Source organism: Lepisma saccharinum, chromosome 17 (genome assembly GCF_977018435.1).
Source record: "Lepisma saccharinum chromosome 17, izLepSacc3.1, whole genome shotgun sequence".
In the NCBI taxonomy this organism is placed as follows: Eukaryota; Metazoa; Arthropoda; class Insecta; order Zygentoma; family Lepismatidae; genus Lepisma; species Lepisma saccharinum.
The window spans coordinates 5,167,928-5,190,078 of NC_139245.1; the positions used below are offsets into that span (position 1 = coordinate 5,167,928).

General features: G+C 37.6%; 1 protein-coding gene across 3 annotated transcripts in view; it reads right to left on the reverse strand.

Moving 5' to 3' along the window:
• Window positions 1-2,352: 2,352 nt before the first annotated feature.
• LOC146001484 (hemocyte protein-glutamine gamma-glutamyltransferase-like) overlaps window positions 2,353-22,151 on the reverse strand; it is a 50,220-nt gene continuing 30,421 nt past the window's right edge. For all 3 annotated transcript variants that reach the window (XM_083138853.1, XM_083138855.1, XM_083138854.1), the window contains exons 8-15: window positions 20,404-20,658; window positions 14,828-14,996; window positions 9,887-9,984; window positions 8,858-9,024; window positions 7,581-7,704; window positions 6,050-6,210; window positions 4,071-4,207; window positions 2,353-2,638 (exon numbers count right to left, since the gene is read on the reverse strand). In XM_083138853.1, the coding sequence (XP_082994979.1) occupies window positions 2,497-2,638; window positions 4,071-4,207; window positions 6,050-6,210; window positions 7,581-7,704; window positions 8,858-9,024; window positions 9,887-9,984; window positions 14,828-14,996; window positions 20,404-20,658 (1,253 nt within the window). In that variant the 3' untranslated portion in view covers window positions 2,353-2,496. The remainder of the gene's footprint in view (window positions 2,639-4,070; window positions 4,208-6,049; window positions 6,211-7,580; window positions 7,705-8,857; window positions 9,025-9,886; window positions 9,985-14,827; window positions 14,997-20,403; window positions 20,659-22,151) is intronic.

Here is a 22,151-nt window from a genome sequence, read left to right on the forward strand (position 1 = left end):
ATTTTAAAGGGACTCCTTGGAAAACACTTTTATATATATTTGTCGTGCATATTTTTTTATTTTCTCGCTATTATAATTATTATATGCTACTTTTAAATTCATATTGTACTTTCTCTTTACCGCAACTTTCTCCATCTTTCAATTATTATTTTTTTTTTGAAGGTTTGTTGGAACAGTGGGCCAAGAGGCTGAAACTAATTTACTTTAATAAAGACAATTATTATTATTATTTTGAAGCCTAAAGATGGATAGTAGCACATATGATTTCTAAACTTTTTGTTTTCCACAAAATTAATTCAGTATGATATAGCACTCTTTTATTTATATATAAAAAGCATGATTCAATTGATGCGATGGTTCGTAGATTAAAGCTGGCAGAACTTTATTAGGAGTTTTCCAAAAAATTTAAATTAGGCTTTACCGCTTCTCTAAGTCAATTTCAAAGATGAGGATGAAATAGATTGATACGGTCCAGGTATTAAGCGTATGGCTACAAGGCATGGTCTTCACAGCCAGAAGAAGAGAACTCATAAGTAGATGTATTCTGTGTGTATTCTTGCTGTATCGTGATTTAATGTACTTGAATGTTTCGGACATAACGTCCAGTTTCTATTAAATATGTTACTTGTTCACCGTCTGTTTTTTATCTTGTGCAACTTAGTATTAATCTACATTTCCATGTCCTTCACTCTGAACCTATCATAGATGGACTTGTCTAAGATACGAACCTGGGACTCCTGACTTTGGAAGGAGATAAATTAATCACACGGTCTCGTTGGCTGCTTAGGTATTCTAAACATTACTTAGTAAAAGTAACTTAATTACTTACTAGAATAAGTAAGTAATTTACATTTTAAGTAACTGATTCTCTTACTATAGGCCACACATATAAGTTCTGTGTAATTTATGTCGCTTTTGTAATCAAAACGATGAGGATAAGTGGTGAATTAATTGAAAGGCAAATACAATTAACGTCCACAATTTGCCCAGTTTTCAAACCTAGAACCCTTGGCCTTTTGGCGCACTACTATATCTATTCCGCCACGTAGGCTGGCCTGATTCTACATTTTTTGAAAAGTTTGTTATAGTTCTGGATACAAGTTATAGCATGATTATATCTATGACTAACATAATTTTAAAAAGTCCGTCAGTTTCATAATTTAAATTACATGTTTCAGTCAAATGATATGGCTTGATCCATCCTTAATTGTAGTACATCATATCGCAATTAAACAAAAATTTGAGTGAAGAAGAAAGAACGACTTGTTGTTACTATAAACACATGAATGAACAGAACTAAAATATTATAACCAAGTATTCAAATCTGCAAATTTAGAAGGGTGAATAATTTCAATTAAAACATTTGTGTATCAAAAAATATTTTATTTATTATTAAAATTTGCATACAATAATTACTGGTCTATAATGATTGTGTTCAAATATAAAAGAATTGTCATTTATCATGCTATAAACATATTAACGAAACACACATTCATTTGCTGAAAAATTGTAATACTGTGGAATTTAATATATTTTTGAACGTCTTTATATTTGACTAAAAATATTTACTTCCAACATAAATCTAGTTTTCATTTCGATTGCAGAAACTAAACATAATCAGCTTTACATAAATAAAAATTCAACTGCTCCTCTGGGGGATACACAATGATTATAAGATGATTTGAAGTCTTATCTGAAATAAGAGTTTTGGCAATATTTTTAGCAAATTGTTCCTTTGAACAACAAAACAAGGTTTATTGATTGCACTTCCAATGACAAGAAGAATGTAATTCAAAATAACATGCTTATTTTATAACACTGGTAGAACCACTGCAGAGTTCCAATAGCTAATAGTAAGCAACACACAATATGTTTCGCCAGAGAATGAAAACAATTATGTAAATTGTAATAGTATAAAAAATTCAAAATCCTTCTGAACATGAAAATAGAAGAAAGCATGCACCAAAAATTTTAAGATTTCAAAAAAAAAGTTTAAAAGTAAGAAATTAGCTTTCGTGGTACAAATTTTCACATATAATATCAGATATGATCCAAGTATATTTTTTTTTGAAGAGTGGGTGACGCGGTCTTGAAGGTTGGCTGTATTCGCAATTTAAAATTATAATTACTGAGCTTTAGGAAACAATTTCCACTAAACTATTAATAATTAATTCTTCTGGAGCGATAACACTTTGTGTGTGTTGGGGGGGGGGGGTGAAAACCGTACGACTCCTTTTAAAATACCACTGATACTTTCCCTAAGAACAGTGTAAATGAAAAAAATGTACAATTAAAATATTAAAAATCCAAATAATCAAAGTGTATCAAAACGTCTTGCGTATCAAAATAAACATTTAACTTCTATTTATATATTCAAATTGTGTACATTTTATTGTAGTTACTACAAAATTCACACAAGTATGTATAATAGTGTACTTAGAACTAAATCAGCTGTTACAGTAATTTGTTCATTTTCTGTTTCTCATGAGAAATTCCTTATTCTGTGACGTGAATTGTTGTGGATCCAGTTACTTCAGTGATTTGGCGGGAACTGAACGTTGCAACGATTTTCCTTTCTCCAACCTTCTTAGGGAAAAATCTTTCTGTGAAGCTTACTACCTCCCCCGGTAGTACATCCCTGAAAAAACAATTTAATATAGTTAATTAACATAAAATTTAACTGGACATGAGGATATTTTAAAAAAAAGTAACATTCAGGTTAAAACTTGGATACACTGATGGAAAAATTTCATCCATGTTGGATAGGGATTTAAATCCAATAACTAATGGCGTTACTTTGTTTTCTTTACTCATTTATACATGGAAATTTTACCTTAGATATATCAAAGGCTTACGAAGTGGAATTATTTCCTTCATGAAAATTAATTTTCCACAATAAAACTTCTTTTAAATGAACTTGGATCAGGTTATTGAAGTTGTTTATCTTTATGTAAGTTAAAATGTTATTTGTTAGTGCGGATTCCTCATTGATCAAATATAAGAGAAAAATTTACAAAAAAATATAATAAAACTAGCCCTGTCTCCTTCACTTTAAACAGACATATATCAAGAATAATACATCATAAAGCTATTCAGAATTTTTGTTTATTTAGTGCATATTTTGGCAGTTTTAAGTGTATATTCCTCTCTGTTCAAATGTCAGAAAAAATACAGACAATAGCCTTGTCTGCTATGTTTTAAAAAGGCATGTATCAAGAATATGCCTCAGAAAGGCATTTAGAATTTTTTGTTTATTTAGTCCACATCTTGGCAGTATAAAGTGCATATTTGTAATTTTTATCGGATATGAATCCTCCTCCTAATAATAATTAGTAGTAGTAGTAGTAATATATGGTGTGGGCATTTCTCAAGGTTGAAACCTTCAAATATGCCATGAGTTCACAGAATGTACATGAGACCTAGCCTTCTCAGATATTTCTAAGAAGATTTCACATATTTTTCCAGATATTTCTTCACTTGGCAGATCTTTCCCAGTTTTAGATATGGCAACGACAAGTAAGGAAATGTATGGAACTATGGAAAATGATTCTTGTATTAGCAATAATTTATAAAAACTTGTGGAATTTATTCATGAATTTGGAATAATTTACAAATGTTTGTAAAGTGAAGTCATGTATTAGCAATAATTTACAATTATTTGTAGAATTTATTCATGCATTAGGAATGATTTATAAATATTTGTGGAATTTATTCATGTATTCGGAATGATTTATAAATATTTGTAGAATTTATTCATGTATTAGGAATGATTTGCAAATATTTGTGTAATTTATTCAAGTATTTGGAATAATTTATCCATGTCTGTAGAATTTGTTCATTTACTTGAAATAATTTATAAATACTTATCTCAATAGATTAGTAATAGGTTTAGGCCAGTCGTGTGTTCGATTCACAACTTCAGAAACAAACAGTTCACATGAGGACAGGAGAAGTGGGGTGCGTTGTAACTTCTTGTTAGAATATGGAAAAATTTGCAATGGATAACGTACAGTTAAGATTGCATGCTAAAATTCATGGTTAAATTTTGTACAGAGTGTAAAAGAACTCACCTGTAACTAACATTCTTGGGCCTCTGGAGCCCTGGGCCCTCGACACTGAAAGAGCATCCAGTGAGGGCCACATTCAACGGATTCTGGAAGGAGAAAGTGGCGTAACAGTCCTTTCCAACTTTGGGTACTCCACGAACCTACCACGGAAGAAGAAAGGTTCATAATAAAAAGTTAAAATTACAATCCATATGTTTCCTTATTAAGACCAGTATTACCTACAAGCTCTCTTTAAAAACAACACTGACAAATTTTGAATGAAAAATGCAATAATAACTGCATGAAAGCTGTGTTATTTATGTTTCAATTCTATTAATTTCCCAGCAATCAATAACTTTTTAAAAATCTAAAACAAATTGAAAACATGATAAGTATCAAATTATGACAAAAAAGTGTTTGGTTGAAAATTAGTAAATGCAGTAACACTCTAGCCAGATATAATAGCCTAATTGAAATGTACAGGGTGGCTCAACAAGTCACTTAACACCTTCGGTACAAGGCCACTGCAGCGGGCAACGTGGAAATGGTGATGACCAATCGTTGCCAAGCCAAGGGGGAATCACATTGACGCCAGCCGCGTGGTCGGCGGCCATCTTGATGTCCGCCATCTTGAATTCAACTTCAGAATTTTAAATGGGAAGGGGGTGATATGATATATCAAATCAGGCTAGAATTTCACGAGAAATGCAATGGTGAAGGTTTTTTTTTATGTATCTTTAACCAGTAAAAAGTTATGACTGAATTCTTGTATCAATTTGCTCCTTTTCGGGGTGTTAAAAAAATACCTTCAAATTTGTTTAGCGCATCGGTAACGCATCGAGATCAAAGTGATGTCTAGGGAGAGAAGTTCGCATGCCATTGCACAAGATTTTAATCGGATACATCCAAGAAGAGCTGCGCATTATGAATGGTTGTCGCGAACAATTACAGTGTGATGCTTCCATTAAATGAAAAGTCCTTCACAGTGACAAGGCTAATGTTTATGCTCATAAACAGAATATTCAATGCTTTTTATCTGATAACCCATTTTCGACAGATCAAAGCTGAATGGTTAGTGCTGGTAAGTTAATGGTGTGGCGTGCTGTGTGGAACACGATTGGTTAGTCAAATTTTCATCAACGGAACCTTAAATGCTTAGGGCTACTTGGATTTGTTAAATAAACAGGTTTTTTCATCCTTGCTTACGGAAGAAGGTACTTTTTGCAGAGTTTTTTTCAATAGGGAGGAACACCAGAACATATGGGAACGTTGTGAAGCAGTTTCTGTCCAAAGTTAGTTATCAGATGACAAGGGTCGCATATTCTGTTTATGAACTTCCTTATGAACATAAACATTAGCCTTGTCACACATATCACCCCCTTTCCATTTAAAATTCTGAAGTTGAATTCAAGATGGCGGACATCAAGATGGCCGCCGACCACGCGGGTGGCGTCAATGTGGTTCCCCCTTAGCCTGATAACGATTGGTTCATCACCATTTGCATGTTGCACGCTCCAGTGGCCTTGTACCGTGGGTGTTAAGTGACTTTTTGAGCCACCCTGTATACTACCAGAAAAGTTTTTATGTATTAAACACCATTTTTCATGGAGAGTGTTTTTTTTCAATGGGATGAACAAACAACATAAAATCAATGATTGAACACAAATACACAAATACACTGGTGCATTCGTAAGAAGAGCTTTACAATGTTATTTGTGGTTTATAAGTCGATAACGTAAATAATTTACAAATAGTTCCAGAAGCCTAAATAATTTACTCTGTCTAGTACAGTGCTGCTTCGAATACAATTAGGGAAGATGTGGTTTGCACGTTAAGCAATCGATGAGAAAGTTACAAAGGAAAATTGCCCCATTTTTGTACGTTTTTATAGCAGTTTTCCCTCCTTCGACATTGGTATTATTATTATCTTCTGTTATTGTTAAGTCACACAATATGGGTTAGTCATCAATATTGATACAAATTTGCCACTTTTCTGCGCTCACCTCCACTTTAAGTTTAGGCTTCTGTAGAGGGAAGTCATCTTCCTCACTCCAAGTTTGATTGGTCTCCTTCACGCTGGCAATGGCGTATAACTTGATGAGGCAATAATCGGCAAGCTTCTCCATATACTCCTCTGGGCTCACTTGAATCTGCAGAGTTTCATCTGTAATTTGAAACGAGAAAAGATACGTGTATATAGGTATGAGATGAACATTACCATTGGGAAAGAGCCTACATGTAATGTTAACATTATATTGTGGTGTGTTCGACAAGGGTAGGAAGGGGACCTCCCCGATGGTGCAGTGGTAGCGTCGTTGCCTTGTAATCAAGGGGTCCCGGGTTCGATACCCGGTGGAGGCACATAGTGGTTCGGATCCCACTTTAAACTGTAGGTCCAGTCCCGATTAGCCTTACTGTGCATAAAGTGGACTTAAAACACCAAATCAAACCAAGGGTAGGAAGCAAGTACGGAAGTAATTTAAAAGGGTTGGGTGTGTTATGGGAGTAGAGAGGTTACTGAACAAAATTTTGAAAGTTAAGGTGGGGGGTCAACTTTTCTAAACTGTCAGAATGAAGGATTAAAAAAAGAAATAACATTTGTAAGCCATTTTCTACAGTAAACTACAATTAATGAGGCTCGTCACCGATTACAATGTTACAACATTGTAATAATAGCAAACCATTATTGATATGTCAAAGGCATACAACACAGTTACGAAATAAGAAATTATTATAGTAATGTGTCAGTTACGGGCTAATACTTTTATATGCAATAATTTTGAATCAATTGTTCCAAATATCCTTTATTTTGTAATTATTTCTGTAATTTTAAATTATGTACTGCATTCATTTGTTATTTGAAAGGATTTTAAGTGGGTTTTTGTCATGTTATAAGGTTTAGAGCAGAACTAAGAAAGTATTGTTTGCAACAGAAAGTTGATATTGCCCAAACAATGCCATCTAGTAGCCACACAATTATCTTGTTTTCTGATATTTTAAAGCCACACCAGCTACACGCGAAAAAATCGAATTGGTAATTTCATTCGCTGTGAGTTATAATTCAAAGATTACATTTATGATCTTGCTCTGTACGCCATGTTTGATCTCTTTGCTGTCTACTTTTTTCATTTTCAAATATGTCCTTACTACTAACATTCAATTCGAGAGTCTTCCACGCATATAGTGCACGTTGAAAGTTTATGAATTCAATGTGAAAGTTGATCAAATAATCTAGAAACATGTCTTCATGTGCAAGTCAATGAAAAACTTCATCAAAAGAAACTAGAAACAATCTCCATTCTCACCGGTTTTGACTGCATCATGATGTACTAGTCACGAAACGCGGAGTGATACATTATATCAAACGAGACCCTTGTTTACAGCAGGGCTGAACTTTTGTGGCGAAGACTTCAATATCCAAAATAAGGTTTGTAAGCCCTATATTTATTTACTTATTAATGTAGTCACATTGGCAGTATATTACTTGAATGAAAGAGTAACTCTTCTGCATTACGAGAGGAGGTATGCACTTACGCTGGTTCGGTTGCACCACAAATTGTCCCTGGGCCCTCTTCAACCTGTTGGCAGTGGTGCCGGTGTAGTAAACAGAGCTCGCAGAAATAACAGCCGTGATGGTACGGGCGCTGTTGGACTTGTTCTGAAACGTAATGAACAAAGTGAATTCAATGTTGGAAATGTGAGGCACATTTGGATTGGTCATGTATCTATTTCCTAAACTTATATTTTAATAACAGACTATGGAACAATGAAACTTATGTTATTCAATTTATACGCGTAGATAATTGCTAGATTAGGTTAATGTTGTATTTTAATATATAGTACAAGTATTACCCTACTGCAAAAATAATATATTTCATGTTGAATACATGGAATGCTTCCCTTAAATACTCGGAAGATATCACTTAGAATTTGCTTATTAATTCCATAAGTAAATATAATTTTGGATCAATAATTGCAATCAGTAGCAGGGTATGGGTGCCAAAACTGGGGGGGGGGGGGGCAAGGAGATGATTTCTTCTTGGTAGACAAGGCTTAGCATTAAGAGGTCATAGAGCAGGGGTAAAAATAAAGAAAAGGAAAAATGGTGCAAGGAAATGACGTTCAACCAAGTAGCGGTGTTCAAGTTCAGAACAGTGGGGGCGATTAGGGTGTGGGGCAGTTGCCCCCTCCCACTTTTCACCACTTTTGCCCCCATACTATGCTAAACATTATCTACAAAGTGGAATCTACTGTCTTTGCCCCCCCCCCCGCCGGTTTTGGAACCTAATCACCGGCACTTGTTCAACAAATGTCTGTCTGCTGCTTTAAACGTTCATTTGATTCGTTAGCACGCAACACGTGACCATACGCCACACTACACCGCTCCAGAATATAGTGCAAACGGTGCAGACGCCAAATGCACTACTTGACACCAAATGAGCGAAGTAGACGAGTCGGTGTTGCACCGTGTAGCCAAGTAGACAAGTGAGTGCGGAGTCAAAAAGTGCATCGAACTATACCGCGTTTGTTAGAACCTGTCCAGTTTCCCGCGCCAGCGATCGCTCGACAGTTTCGGTGCCAATGAGAAACGAGGAAAAAGTCGTCTGCTGGGCAGCGAGGAGCGAATGGAAAGCAGAAGAGAGGCGCTTACGTAGACGCTGTTGCCACGTTGCGTATTTTAATTGGCTGCCTGGCTTCGGCTTTCCCCAGCACTGAGTTCACGCGGTCTGCAGCAGCAACGCAGCGTGGTTTATGCTAGAAAAGCCAGCGATCAGCTAGCGCGGGAAGCGGGACAGGTTGTAGCTACTTACTTGAATGTGAACCGTCACATTGAAGCTCTGCCCGTATGGAATGTTGTCGATTTCTACCAGATCAAAGACAACATCCTCAGCATCCTTCTTGGGGAACTGGTAATACTTTTGGGCCCTCTCCACACCGCGGACAGCGTTGAATACCGCCAGCCTCTCTTCGTAGGATCCTGAAAGGAAGATAAACACAAAACAATTATTCCTGGCTTCTAAATACAAGAATCACGCAAAGACTGAAAAAAATAATTGAAGAAGAGACAGAGATTAACACTGGAAATTTATGAAGGAAGACAAGAAAAAGAGAGGGATAGTGAGAGAGAAACAGAGAAATTTAATGACTGCCAACATGAAAACTGCAAGAGATGTTTACATCAGTTTGCTTGTATTATAAAGCTTCATCCTTAGAGATAATGTTTTCAATATATCACATCACCTTGTTTACTCCTTAAAGGAAGACATAGGCATTAATTAATGAGTCAGGCTAGGTTGATTTTCAGAGAAGAAAGAGATAAGAATTTTCACAAGGAACATTCGTGCCTAGTCCGGGAATCGAACCCGGGAACTTCGGTAGCAAGATCCAAAATCGATCACCGAGTAGGCATATTTGTTACAATTACATATACTAAGATATATAAGCATATTAAATACATAACTAGACTATACACTAATGCACTATACATATTAAGATATACTTACACATTTTTTTACATATTTCAGTGATTTGTTTTACATATATATGCACATATTTCTCACGTTTTGGCTACATAAAAAATCATGGCCTTAGTAATAATCGACATATATGAACAGTACTTAACTATAACCTATATACTTATGATTCTAACACTCCCCGATGGCACAGTGGTAACGTCGTAGCCCTGTAATCAAGGGATCCCGGGTTCGATACCCGGTGGAGGCACATAGTGGTTCGTATTCCTTTTTAAACTGTAGGTCCAGTCCCGATTAGTCTTACTGTGCATAAACTGGACTTAAAACGCCAACTCAATAAATCAATACTTATGATTCTGATCTTACCCTCTTTGTTCTTGTATTCTTCCGTGATATCCTCCATGTCTGCATCCCCTTCATCATCATCCCTATCGGGTCTCTTGGTGAGAATCTTCCGACCAACGCTGGAAAACATATTTTCTTAATATTAAATCTTAATGTTTATATAAGAGAGTGCACCAATCAACAGCACTTATCGAACGAAATAATCAATAACATACCAGTATAATATAAATTTAAGCAATCATAATGGAAGTTTGGAGGCAAAAAAAAGGAGATTATTCCAAAAGCAAAATTAACGAAATTCAAACAATCTTTTTTTTTTTATCTTTTGCTTTGTATTTTGTAGTACTGTAATTCTATTGTTTTGTAGTTTTGTATTTTTGTAATTTTTAAAATGTACATTTAATCTATATTATAAATATTTTTAATATGATCCTTTGTAATTGGAACTATTGGTTCTGTTAAGGATCTTTCGCTAAATAAATAAATAAACAGCAAATATAGAGATTTTTTCAGAAAATACGTGTTACTTTTCTCTTCATAAAGTTCTATCCTGTCGTCTAATATCTAAGAATCAAAAAAATTTAAAAGGACTTAAAACATCAATCCAATCCAATCCAAAAAATTAAAATATACAAGACAGTATATTTCCCTGTAGTATTATAAGGATGTGAAACTTGTTCCCTTGCATTAAAATAGGAACACAAATTGAGAGTTTTTGAGAATAAAATCCTAAGGAAAATATTTGGACCTAAAAGGGATGAGGAGACAGGTGAGTGGAGAAGGTTACATAACTTAGAACTGCACAATTTGTATTCACGTCCAGATATTATTAGAATAATTAAATCAAGACGACTTAGGTGGGCAGGCCATGTGGCACGAATGGGAGAGGAAAGAGGAGCTTAGAGGATTCTTGTTGGGAAACCTGATGGTAAGAGTCCTGTAGGAATGCCAAGACGAAGATGGAACGATAACGTTGAGATGGACCTAAAGGAAATCGGTAAGGATGGAAAAGATTGTATTGATCTTGCCCAGGATAGGGACAGATTGAAGTCTTGTGTTGCTGCAGACATAAACCTTCCGGTTGCAGAAGGCCAGAGGGTATGTAAGTTGTGCAAATAAAGTAAAATGTGACAATTGTTTGGTTATTTCGCTCTTTGTCGAACTGGTTCAAAGAGAACAAAACAAGTTTGCACATAAATTATACTGACGTCCCTAAATTTCGAAGAGTTGCGACTGTAGTGTATATAAATGTGCAATACAAGTTGCCTGTAAAGCCATTACTTTACTACATGTCAAAATCAACTGTAAACTTTGTCCTGATTCATGCCGCGAAAAGTAATTACCATTGACTTCTATCTTTTGTAAACAATAAGCCCTGTAATTCTGTGGAGGAAGAACTGAACATACAATCCTATCTGAATAATGAGAGGTATATACGGGGTGAGCAAAAGGTAACTGTGCACCTACACTGTACCATAGGCGTAGCTAGAACTTTATATTTGGGTGTGCACAAAGGGGGAAAAAATGAGGTCTTGTACCTTTTTAATAGCATATTTTGCAACACAATCACTTGGCTCTTTAACTGCACTGATGTTTGTAAAGGAATATAAATTCACTAAATGACAGCGTTGAAAATTTCTGAATATATGTAGTAGAAAAAAATCAAATTGCATAGAAATTACACACACAAAATGTTCATAAATGTTACAAACAAATACATCGAAATACAAGACATCTATAACGAGAGAAGTCTGTCAAAAGGTACAATGTTCTTAAACCCATCAATAACTTCATTTACATCAATAGATGAGCTTTTTCCAGTTCCACAAATAGCAAGAGCAGGGCTTCCAATCTATCCTGCTTCTGAGTTGCTCTTAATTTAGTTTTAACTTGGGTAAGCTTGGAGAAAGCTCTCTCACACGTGCAGCTTGTGACAGGTATAGAAGAATGGCGCTGCAGTACAGAGTAGAATGCAGTAAATATCTTCTTTCTCCAATGACATCAAAAAATCGAAAATCTATAGACACCCGTTTTATCAGCGATAATGCACACGTTTGTACCAAGTAATGACATTTTCAACTTCTTATAAACTGCCGCTTATTTTCTCTCTTATTGAAATATCTTTCTTTAATTCTCTTTGATAAAGCAACCCATTAGGGTGTGCCTAGGCACACCCGGCACACCCCGTAGCTACGTCTATGGTTGGTACATAAGGGCATGGACAGTTGGTTAGTAAGACCTCATTGTTGTTTCTTTAGTTGTTTCTTCGGTGCGTGATCTTGCAATGCACGGAACTGCATTAGCAATGGTTTTGTTACTCGCAGCTCGTGTGCTTTTGGTGGAACAAGTGTTTCGACATGGAGGTGAATATGCGGAAGAAGTGCGAAATAACAGTTGGGCTGAAAAGTTCGTAGGCTAACATAGTAAAAAATATTTTTTTGACAAAATTCGATTTTATTATTCAATATAGTTGCCTTCGAGGGCGATACAACGATCGGTCATACAATTTTTCGATGCCATTTTTATAGTACGATTTCTCTTTAGCCTCAAAATAGGCCTCAGTTTCGGCGATTAACTCTTCATCAGTGCTAAATTTCTTTCCAGCGAGCATTCTTTTAAGGTCTGCAAACAGGAAAAAGTCACTGGGGGCCAGATCTGGAGAATATGGTGGATGGGGAAGCAATTCGTAGTCTAATTCATATAATTTTGCCATCGTTTTCATTGATTTGTGACACGGTGCATTGTCTTGATGAAACAGCACTTTTCTCTTCTTCAAATGGGGCCGTTTTTTCGTGATTTTATCCTTTAAACGCTCCAACAACGCTATGTAATAATCGCTGTTGATGGTCTGGCCCTTTTTGAGGTAATCGATGAATATAATACCATGCGCATCCCAGAATACTGATGCCATAACCTTGCCAGCCGACTGTTGCGTCTTTCCACGCTTTGGATTCGGTTCATCACGTGCAGTCCACTCGGCTGACTGTCGATTGGACTCTGGAGTGTAGTTATGGAGCCATGTTTCATCCATTGTAATATATCGACGGAAAAATTCGTGTTTATTACGGTTGAATATCGCTAAACATTGCTCCGAATCATCAAAACGTTGTTGCTTTTGATCGATTGTGAGCACGCGCGGCACCCATTTTGCACACAGCTTTCGCATGTTCAAATATTCATGCACAATATGTTCAACACGTTCCTTTGATATTTTTAAAGTCTCAGCTATCTCGATCAACTTCACTTTACGATCATTTAAAATTATTTTGTGGACTTTTTTGATGTTTTCGTCGGTAACAGCCTCTTTGGGGCGTCCACTGCGTGCATCGTCTTCGATGCTCATTTCGCCTCGTTTAAATTTAGCAAACCACTTCTCAACGGTTGATTTTCCTGGTGCAGAGTCCGAATAATGTCTATCAAGCCAAGCCTTGGCTTCAACAGTATTTTTTTCCGCCAAAAAGCAATGCTTTATTAACACACGAAATTCTTTTTTATCCATTTTTTCACAATAACAAAAGCTGCTTCACTCACAATGCTATATCTCACGAACTAATTATCCGGCAGCTGTGAAATTTATACACGTATCTTTTGAAGGTTATTACTAAGTAAAAATCACATGGATTTCATTCTAGTAACGCCACCTATGAGTCAGCCTACGAACTTTTCAGCCCAACTGTTAAGTTTATGGAAAGGTTTCCTGATAAAGACCCACCACATCGTAATGCAGTGCGGCGGGTGATTGATAATTTCGCAGAACGGGATAAGTGAAGAATGCCCCGAAATCAGGCAGGTCACGAGTTCTAACAGAGGACAAGTTACAGGATATTTCGATTAGAATAGAGCAAAGCCCAAAGAGGTCAATTCGTAAATTGTCACAGCAAGTGAGTGTGTCGTACGGCAGCGCAAGAACCGCACTAAAAAAGCACTTACATTTACACCCCTACAAAATAACAGTGCAAAATCTGCAAGAAAGAGACCATGACAAGCGTGTTGAGTATTGCCAGTGGTTCAGAGACTAACCATTGCTAATGCAGTTACGCGCTTTGCAAGATCACGGTCCGACGAAACAACAATGAGTAACTGACAACAATGGGTGACTGACAACAATGAGTGTCTTACTAACCAACTACCCATGCCCTTATGTACCAACAAACATCAAGAAAGGGAAGATTTTCTTTGCGTACGAAGCATAGTGTAGGTGCACAGTTACCTTTTGCTCGCCCTTTATAAGGGAAAGCAATACAGAAAACAATTAACTGCCAATAATAAATAAAGAGTCATAAAGAGCTGAAAGTACTGAAAACATTATTCTTTGTCAATCATTACTAGTATTACTTATAGTGGTATACCATTCTGTGAACAATAAGGTTACAAAATAATAATAGGTGAAAACATAAATGTTTTATTATCAATAGGTAGTATTATCTTATTATGTAAAAGGATTACTGTTTAGCCGTACATTATTTATTTTGAAACAATACAGTTGCAATAATGATTATAGATTCAAGGAAGACAACCGTACGAAGCCAAATTTACCAGAAGGAATAAACGTCAGCATTGGAGCGCCACCTGTTGGTGTCAGATTCTGTTCTTATCATTTCTGGCTGTCCTGTATTTGCAGCTTGGGAGTGAGTCATGACTTGCGAAGCGTCCAATGAACGAGCGAGCCGCTGACGTCATGTCAACACAAGACCTATCGCTAAGCTTATTGCTCACGCTCTACACCGTTCGTAGACTCGCCAGCTGGACTCGCTCAGTCCTTTTACGGTGATGATGACGTAATCTTACAGATTGTGCCCACAACCGCTAACTAGTAAATCACCTTCACAAGACTGTGCAAATATTGACCTTCGTACGGGTTATTACTTGTTAATGTGCAAATGGCAGTCGACCGATTTGAATCTGTCTTCAAAGTATGATTTATTTCGAGTGTTCAGAGAACTCAGGCAAGGTGCTACTTACTGGTACTGGTTCATCTTCAGTGGCGTGAAGCCCCAATCAGAGTTGTCGTCCTCCTGGAAGTGACAGACGTCAGCGTTCACCTCAGCGAAGACGAAAGGCGTGTCGTAACTGAACCCCACCTCACCGCGTCTCACTGCTTCCAGGGAAGCTGGTCCACACTGCATCATGTCTATTGGAACAGGGAAACAAAGTAAATATTTCAAAGTTACAAGGTCGTTTATACGAGGAGAATTCCAACCATTCAAACGGTTTATTAAAACAATTCAGGTTACTTTATACCTACAATATGAACAACAGTCAAAAATTCTAAACACAAATAATTGATATACATACAATGAATTGATATCGTTTACTCGACTTGCAATCAGGGGATCGCAGTTCAGATCACACTTGATTGATTAATTGGTTTGCCTTATTTTACTTGACTTTTGTGCCATTTTTTTGTCTAATTTGCGAAGATCTGGATGAGTGATGATATGATGAAATTGATGAATGAAGACTCACAAACATCCATGCCCAGGCCGGGATTCGAACCTGGGACTCGTGTCGTCGTAGCGTGATATCTTAATCACTCCGCCACGGGGGACGGCTACATCCGACTTGAGACTGTAGGACCAGTTCCGATTAGGCTATCTGAACATAACGTGAACATAAGCAAGGAACGAGAACATAGCATATTGATTTTAAGCAATTTGACTTTCTTCATTATTTGGGAATAATTGTCACGTGCTCTATTCTGCATGTTTGATCCGTCATACGGATACAGTGGTGCTATCAATAGGGCGTCTATATCCTGGAGATCTTGATTCTATTCCCAGAGTGGGTGTTCTAAGGTACACCGTACCTGCATAAGCGGTTCTAGGATACATCCAGCCTCTCATAAATGTATACTTAGGGGGTAAACTCTGGAGAATAAAATTTAAGAAATAACATAATTTTGAGAAACTTCCAGTATTTAGACGGTTTTACCTAGACAGCATTGAATATTTCCTTTATAACATTACTGCTTCCATTAATTTAAAATGTGGTAATTTCACCACTCTAAAATGACTTATACGTGCATTGGGTTCAGTGAACTATCTTTCTACAATGCCGTAGGAGGTAAACTAACTTTCTTTCTCTTTAGGGAAATAATATTTATTTATTTAAGAAATGCAAAATTAATCGATAAATCAAGCAAACTAACATTCTGCTTCATTTTCTGTGACATAAATCTTACGTAGTATATTAAATTTTATAGAATTCAAATTCTAGAATAAAAAACGAGTGGCAATATTAAAATATGTGTTTATCACAAACATGTAGGATCCTTTAGCCGTGGTATTAAAATGAGAGACATCTAGAGAGTACAAGAGAACATAATACCAACTTGGTTCTATGTATATTTGCTCGCTTTTATTTTTAAATTATTTTGGCAGTTACAATACTGAAAAAAGTTCAGATGATAATAATAATAATAACTTGTGGCACAATAGCCCGTGAGAGTCCACCATTTGTGAGTGATCAACCAAGCAGTTACGGGCTTACGTGTGGTCAGCACGACGAACCACCAGTCGTTGTTATAGGTTTCCGTGACCGGGTTACGAATGAGTACTACTCCAATTTCCTCACGATGGTGGTGACCACCGGTCCCATACACAGGCCGAAATCTCAGGAGGAAAGTTGTTATGCTTCCCCCAGGAGACTGGAACCTGCCGGGGCCCAAAGCATGACGCCTTAGGCGCGGGTACAGATATAAAATTTAATTTTGGGTGGTGGAACGAATATTCTTAAGATATTCGGTGATTTAGTGTAGTTTATTTAACAAATTGTACGTTTCTAGTTGAGATATGCTGTCTTTAAAAAACTTCAATTTGATTGACTTCTTTGTACATTGGGTTTGACATAGCTATGAAAATCGGAAAAGTGTGTGTTGATGCTTGAAATTAAGTGGCGTTGGGTTATATCTACAGTACAGATGCATTCGAAATTGTAAATTTTGATATGATCCATATATTTTATGTGACGTCACAACTTTAAAATATGTCACTGGTATATTATACTTTTATGAAAGGGCACGTAAATGTTGTGTTATTGTAAGTAATATTTCACCTTGTTTGTAATGTACGAGGGGCGATCAGGTTGCTCCGACCCTAACATAGAAGGAATGACGTCACGATTGATTTTTTATTTTGTTATTGTTTAGTGATCCTTTATATGCTTTCAATCTGAATTGCAAGTCTAAGTAACATACAGTTTTCTTTTTACAGGGGTTTAACTGAGTGAAGTTGTGTCAATGTGCCAGAATGGAGAAAACTGAGGTGAGAGCTGTGATTAAATATTTTGTGAAGAAGAAGTGGACGGTATCCAAAATTCATGAGGACTTGGTGGATACATTAGGGGACACTGCTCCTTCATACAGTATGGTGAAGAGATGGTGTCGTGAGTTTAATTGTGGGAGAGAGTCGTGTGAGGATGAACATGCAGGTGGAGCACCAAAAACTGTCATGACGACCGAAAACATTAACAAAGTCCACATATCGTGCTGAAGGATCGTCGAGTCACTATCCGTCATGTTGCTGATATGTGTGGCCTGTCATATGGCACTGTGCAAAACATAATTACCCAGGAATTGCAAATGAAAAAAATTGCTGCAAGATGGGTCACTCGAAACCTCACCCCAGATCAGAAGCGCACCCGAGTGCTCATCAGTCAAGAACTTCTTGACAAGTTTCATGCTGATATAGACGATTTTCTTGCCCGATTTGTAACTATGGATGAAACATGGGTCCATCACTTCGACCCAGAAACAAAATCACAAAGCATGGAGTGGAAACACCCACATTCTCCACCAACGAAGAAGTTCAAGGTGCAAACGTCAGCCAAGAAGGTGATGGCCTCAATTTTCTAGGACTGCAAGGGTGTCCTTCTTGTGGACTATCTACAAAGAGGCCAAACCATCACTGGCACATACTACAGTGACCTAATCAAGAAAGTACGTGATTCCATCAAGAAAAAGAGGCGTGGGATGTTGACCCGTGGTGTGCTCCTTCACCAGGACAATGCACCTGTCCACACCTCACGCATTGCGAGGGCCGCTATCGCAGATGCATCGTTCGAATTGCTGCCCCACCCACTCTATTCCCCAGATTTGGCCCCCAGTGATTTCCATTTGTTCAAACATTTGAAGAATGACATTCGTGGGCAAAAATTTTCTGATGATTCTGAGGTGATAAGGGCTGTGGACTCATGGTTGGAGGACCAGTCGGAAGATTTTTTTTTGCAAGGTATCCACGCGTTGGAGCACCGATGGGAGAAGTGCATTGGAGTTGCAGGGGAGTATGTTGAAAAATAAAAATAAAATTGAAAACCTATTGCCGCTCTTTCTATGTTAGGGTCAGAGCAACCTGATCGCCCCTCGTATGTCTTTTGTTTAATGTTTATTGTATTTTATGCTCTATTATGAGTAGTTTAATGTATCTTCATGTTTGCGAGAGTGCACTATGTGAATTTGTATTTCTAAACATGTGTAGATGTCAGTTTTGTTGATGGTATCCTTTTGTAGATGATTCATCAGTACTTGAATCTGTGTTCTCGAAAATAGTATAAACGAGAGGATATCGCGTAAGAAATATCACACTTTCGCCACGGATCGACGAAGCTTTTAAACTTAAAAGGAACTCCTCGGTGTTGTGCATACATCTTGGTATGGTAGTTCGGGGCGCAAGCTAGGCCTATGTGAACATAGGTACGCCGTAAGCCATGCATTGATGATATGAATAATACTGCAACCATTCTACGTTAAATAATAAAGCTAGCCTAAGGATTAATTTGGAAATAAAGGCTAAACAGCAAATATTGGATCAGTTATCATTGCATATCTCTTGGTGTGGTAGTTCGGGGCGCAAGCTAGGTCTATGTGATCATAGGCTTGCCGATAGCCACGCATTGAGTTTTATGCGTTTTAATTGAGTCAATTCATCGACAAAACGAAATCCTCGCCTTCGTCTCAAGTATAGTTGCATTATAATTGCAATAAATAAAGAATAAAACTTTTCAGTTTATATATACTGCAGTAATGTGGTTTTATTTCTCTGTGCTGTGAATATTGTCTTTGCCTAACACTATCCCTGTACCTGAGAAGAGTCTGTGTACTTCACCGAGTCTCATCGTTCACCGCTGATTATTATTAAGTTATTATTATTATAAATATAATAATACGTTTAATAGTATAATAAGAGAGGCGCATGAACTTATCAATTTGTTTTCTGTTAGCGATCGTGCGACACTAGGAGAACAGGACGGTGTATCTGCTTCATCTTTACGAAGAAGCTGCACACCCATTAACACTTTCTTAACTGAAACTAAAGTCACGAGTAAAAGTTTTTCGGTATTCTCTGATCTCTTGTTTTGAGCCTGGGAATTGTTTATATGAAAGCAAACTCACTAAAACTAAGAAATATGTTGTCCGTACTTGTACTATGGGGATAACACAATTCATTTTGTATTGACAATCAACTTTTGCTTCTGATTGTATAACCATATGTAAATATGCAATTCACCAACTAAGACCGCTGGAAGAAAGTTTCCGTGCACTGATTCCTACTTTACTAGTCCTCATTAATTTCTCTGTATCAAGTAGTCTCAACATAAACTTAGCATATTTTTACCAACAGAATACAAATTTACGAATTTCATTTACATTCTTGTTTGCTCTCTAACAAGTTTATCCTAAGCTGGTCTGCAACCACGTACATGGATGTGTAAGTTGGGTTTACTGTGTCTGAGGGTGCCATTTTTTTTACTCTGACTGTACAATACGGAGGATATTAATTTTAGATTTAATTTTGTCCATTGCTACATGTCTGTTGCTATTTTATATTACAGACATTTTTTGTCCCGGAACTTCAGAGGTTAGGCATCATCAATGAGGTCCACTTCCATCACGATGCGGATCCCCCCACATTTTGCCCTTGAAGTTCGTGAGGTTCTTGATGGTCAATTTGGGGAGAGATGTATTGGCCGTAGAGGACCCACACTTTGGCCCGCAAGGTCACCAGACCTTACGCCCTGCGATTACTGGCTGTGGGGACATGTCAAAGACTCAGGTGCATGCACAGAAACCGACAGATCTTGACCTTGAAGTTCAATATACGTGATGTGATTCACAACATCCCGGACGAGCTCCGTCAGAAAGCAATTCTCGGATTCAAACTAAGATTGCAAGAGTGTTTGAACATGATTGGTGAACAGCTGGAGATGAACCAAACACGTCAAACATTAATTTTAAAGTTTCCTCTGTGTAACAAACAATATTTCGTTGTAATAAGCCTATTACGTTATAGGTTATTAGAATCCTGCAGGACTTTTGAAACACACTGTATATTATTAAAGTTACTTGCTGAGATGTAAATTACTTATACATAGCCAGTCCATTAACATCTGAATTTATGTGGTGTTCTGGGAAAAATTACAATTTTAACTCACGTTGTATGGCATCTGCACTGTCAGTGAATATAAGTGCATATGATTTACAAAAGTTCTTAAAAATACGAGAAGTTTTTCCTCAGTATGGCTCTTACAATATATATACTCACTCTCACTCTCTTCTTGTGGCGTTGCATCAATGATCTGCCACCCGCCGTAGCCCTTGGGCAGATCAGGCCTCGACATCCACACGTCGTTCCACACATGGAAGTTCCACACTGAGTCGTAGCATTCACCGTCGGGGCCTCCTTCAATCTCCTCGCCCTTCGTGTCGAAGTACTTGTCAATGGTCAGGGAGCGGTTCGTGTCATGAGCAGACACGAAGTTGGTCACCGATCGGCAAGGGATACCTAACGCACGACACACTGGAAGAGAAAATAAGAGCTTCACTTACAAATTATTAACAGATAACCTAACCTAACTTTTTGGGGGCGCCGAGAATCGAACCATGGGTAGCTCGCATCAAGGCGGAAGCGTTAACAATTTAGGTATCTTGAAGCCCTCTTTTTTTCATGAGAGAAATCTAAAATACAGTGTGTTCATAAAGTCCCGGTACCATTACAAAAATACATAGCTCGGAAACTGAGGAAGAAGACACTGTTCAAGCATGTCGTAGTAAATGTTAATGGTAATTGACCCCCTCATTGGTCCAAGGATGTTCGAGGTCTTCTGGATAGGCATTTCCCTGGCAGGTGGATAGGCCGTGAAGGACCTATTCCCTGGCAACCGCGCTCCCCCGATATCACACCCTTGGATTTCTTCTTCTGGAGGTATGTAAAAGATTGTGTTTACCGCACTTCTGTTCCAGATGTTGCTACTCTTCGAAGAAGAATAACGGAGAGTATCCTAACTGTAACTGGTGATATGCTGGGGCGTGCATGGGCAGAAGTGAATAACCGCCTTGATGTTCTGAGAGCAACTAGGGGGGCGCACATTGAGGTGTATGGCATATAAAAGTGGAGAGTTGTAGCCCATTTTGCAATCAACAGCATTGTTCTATTGCATGTAGTTTCCGAGCTATGTTTTTTTTAATGGTACCGAGACTTTATGAACATCCTGTATATTTTTTCTATTGGAATATATGCGCTTCTTTTAATTAGGCGCTCTTCAGTCGCTTGGCACGGCTATTGCATTGTGTTCCAGCTGATTCATAAAGGCCAAGGATTATTTTCTGCCTTTCCCTTAATCATCTACCTGGAAACCACGAGGATGTGATCAATTAACGTTGAAGCCGAGATGAAGCCGTCCCCCCCGCAACTCCGCGTCCTCCCCCACTCTCTATCGTCCACCTTTGATAGTTAGGGAAGACCAGGAACTATGGAGAATTCTTAGGCCCAAGTTCCGATCTAATCTTTACGTGATGATTCTACATGGTTTGATTTCTATTAATGTCCGTTAACACATACCTGAAGGCTTAGCGATTACTTACAGCTTGTTTTCTGCAGAATGGTTTTCCCCTTCGTTATACTCCTGTATGCGTATTTGCTTGTAAGCAACTATTTGTTTACCGTCGTCTTGAGTACGGACTATGCATTACGTCTCCAAATGCTTTCGTTGTTAGGTTATATGGACCAGATTTACGGCTTCCAACTAATCACTTAATATCTGCTCTCAAGCACGAAACTCCCTTCGAGCCTCGCATGAAAATCTGTCGGTACTATATGTCTGAGACGACCGTATGCCAAGAACGGCAGCTCCCTGTAAGCTACTTTTCAAATCATAATCTCTCCGGTAAATAACACTCAGCAAAACATTGAACGGTGCTTATTAGTTTCTGAAACCTTCAAATGTACTTCCACAATTCCTTCCAGCATTCTAAAATATTTCCTAATAGTTCTATAAACTTGCCAAAATCAAT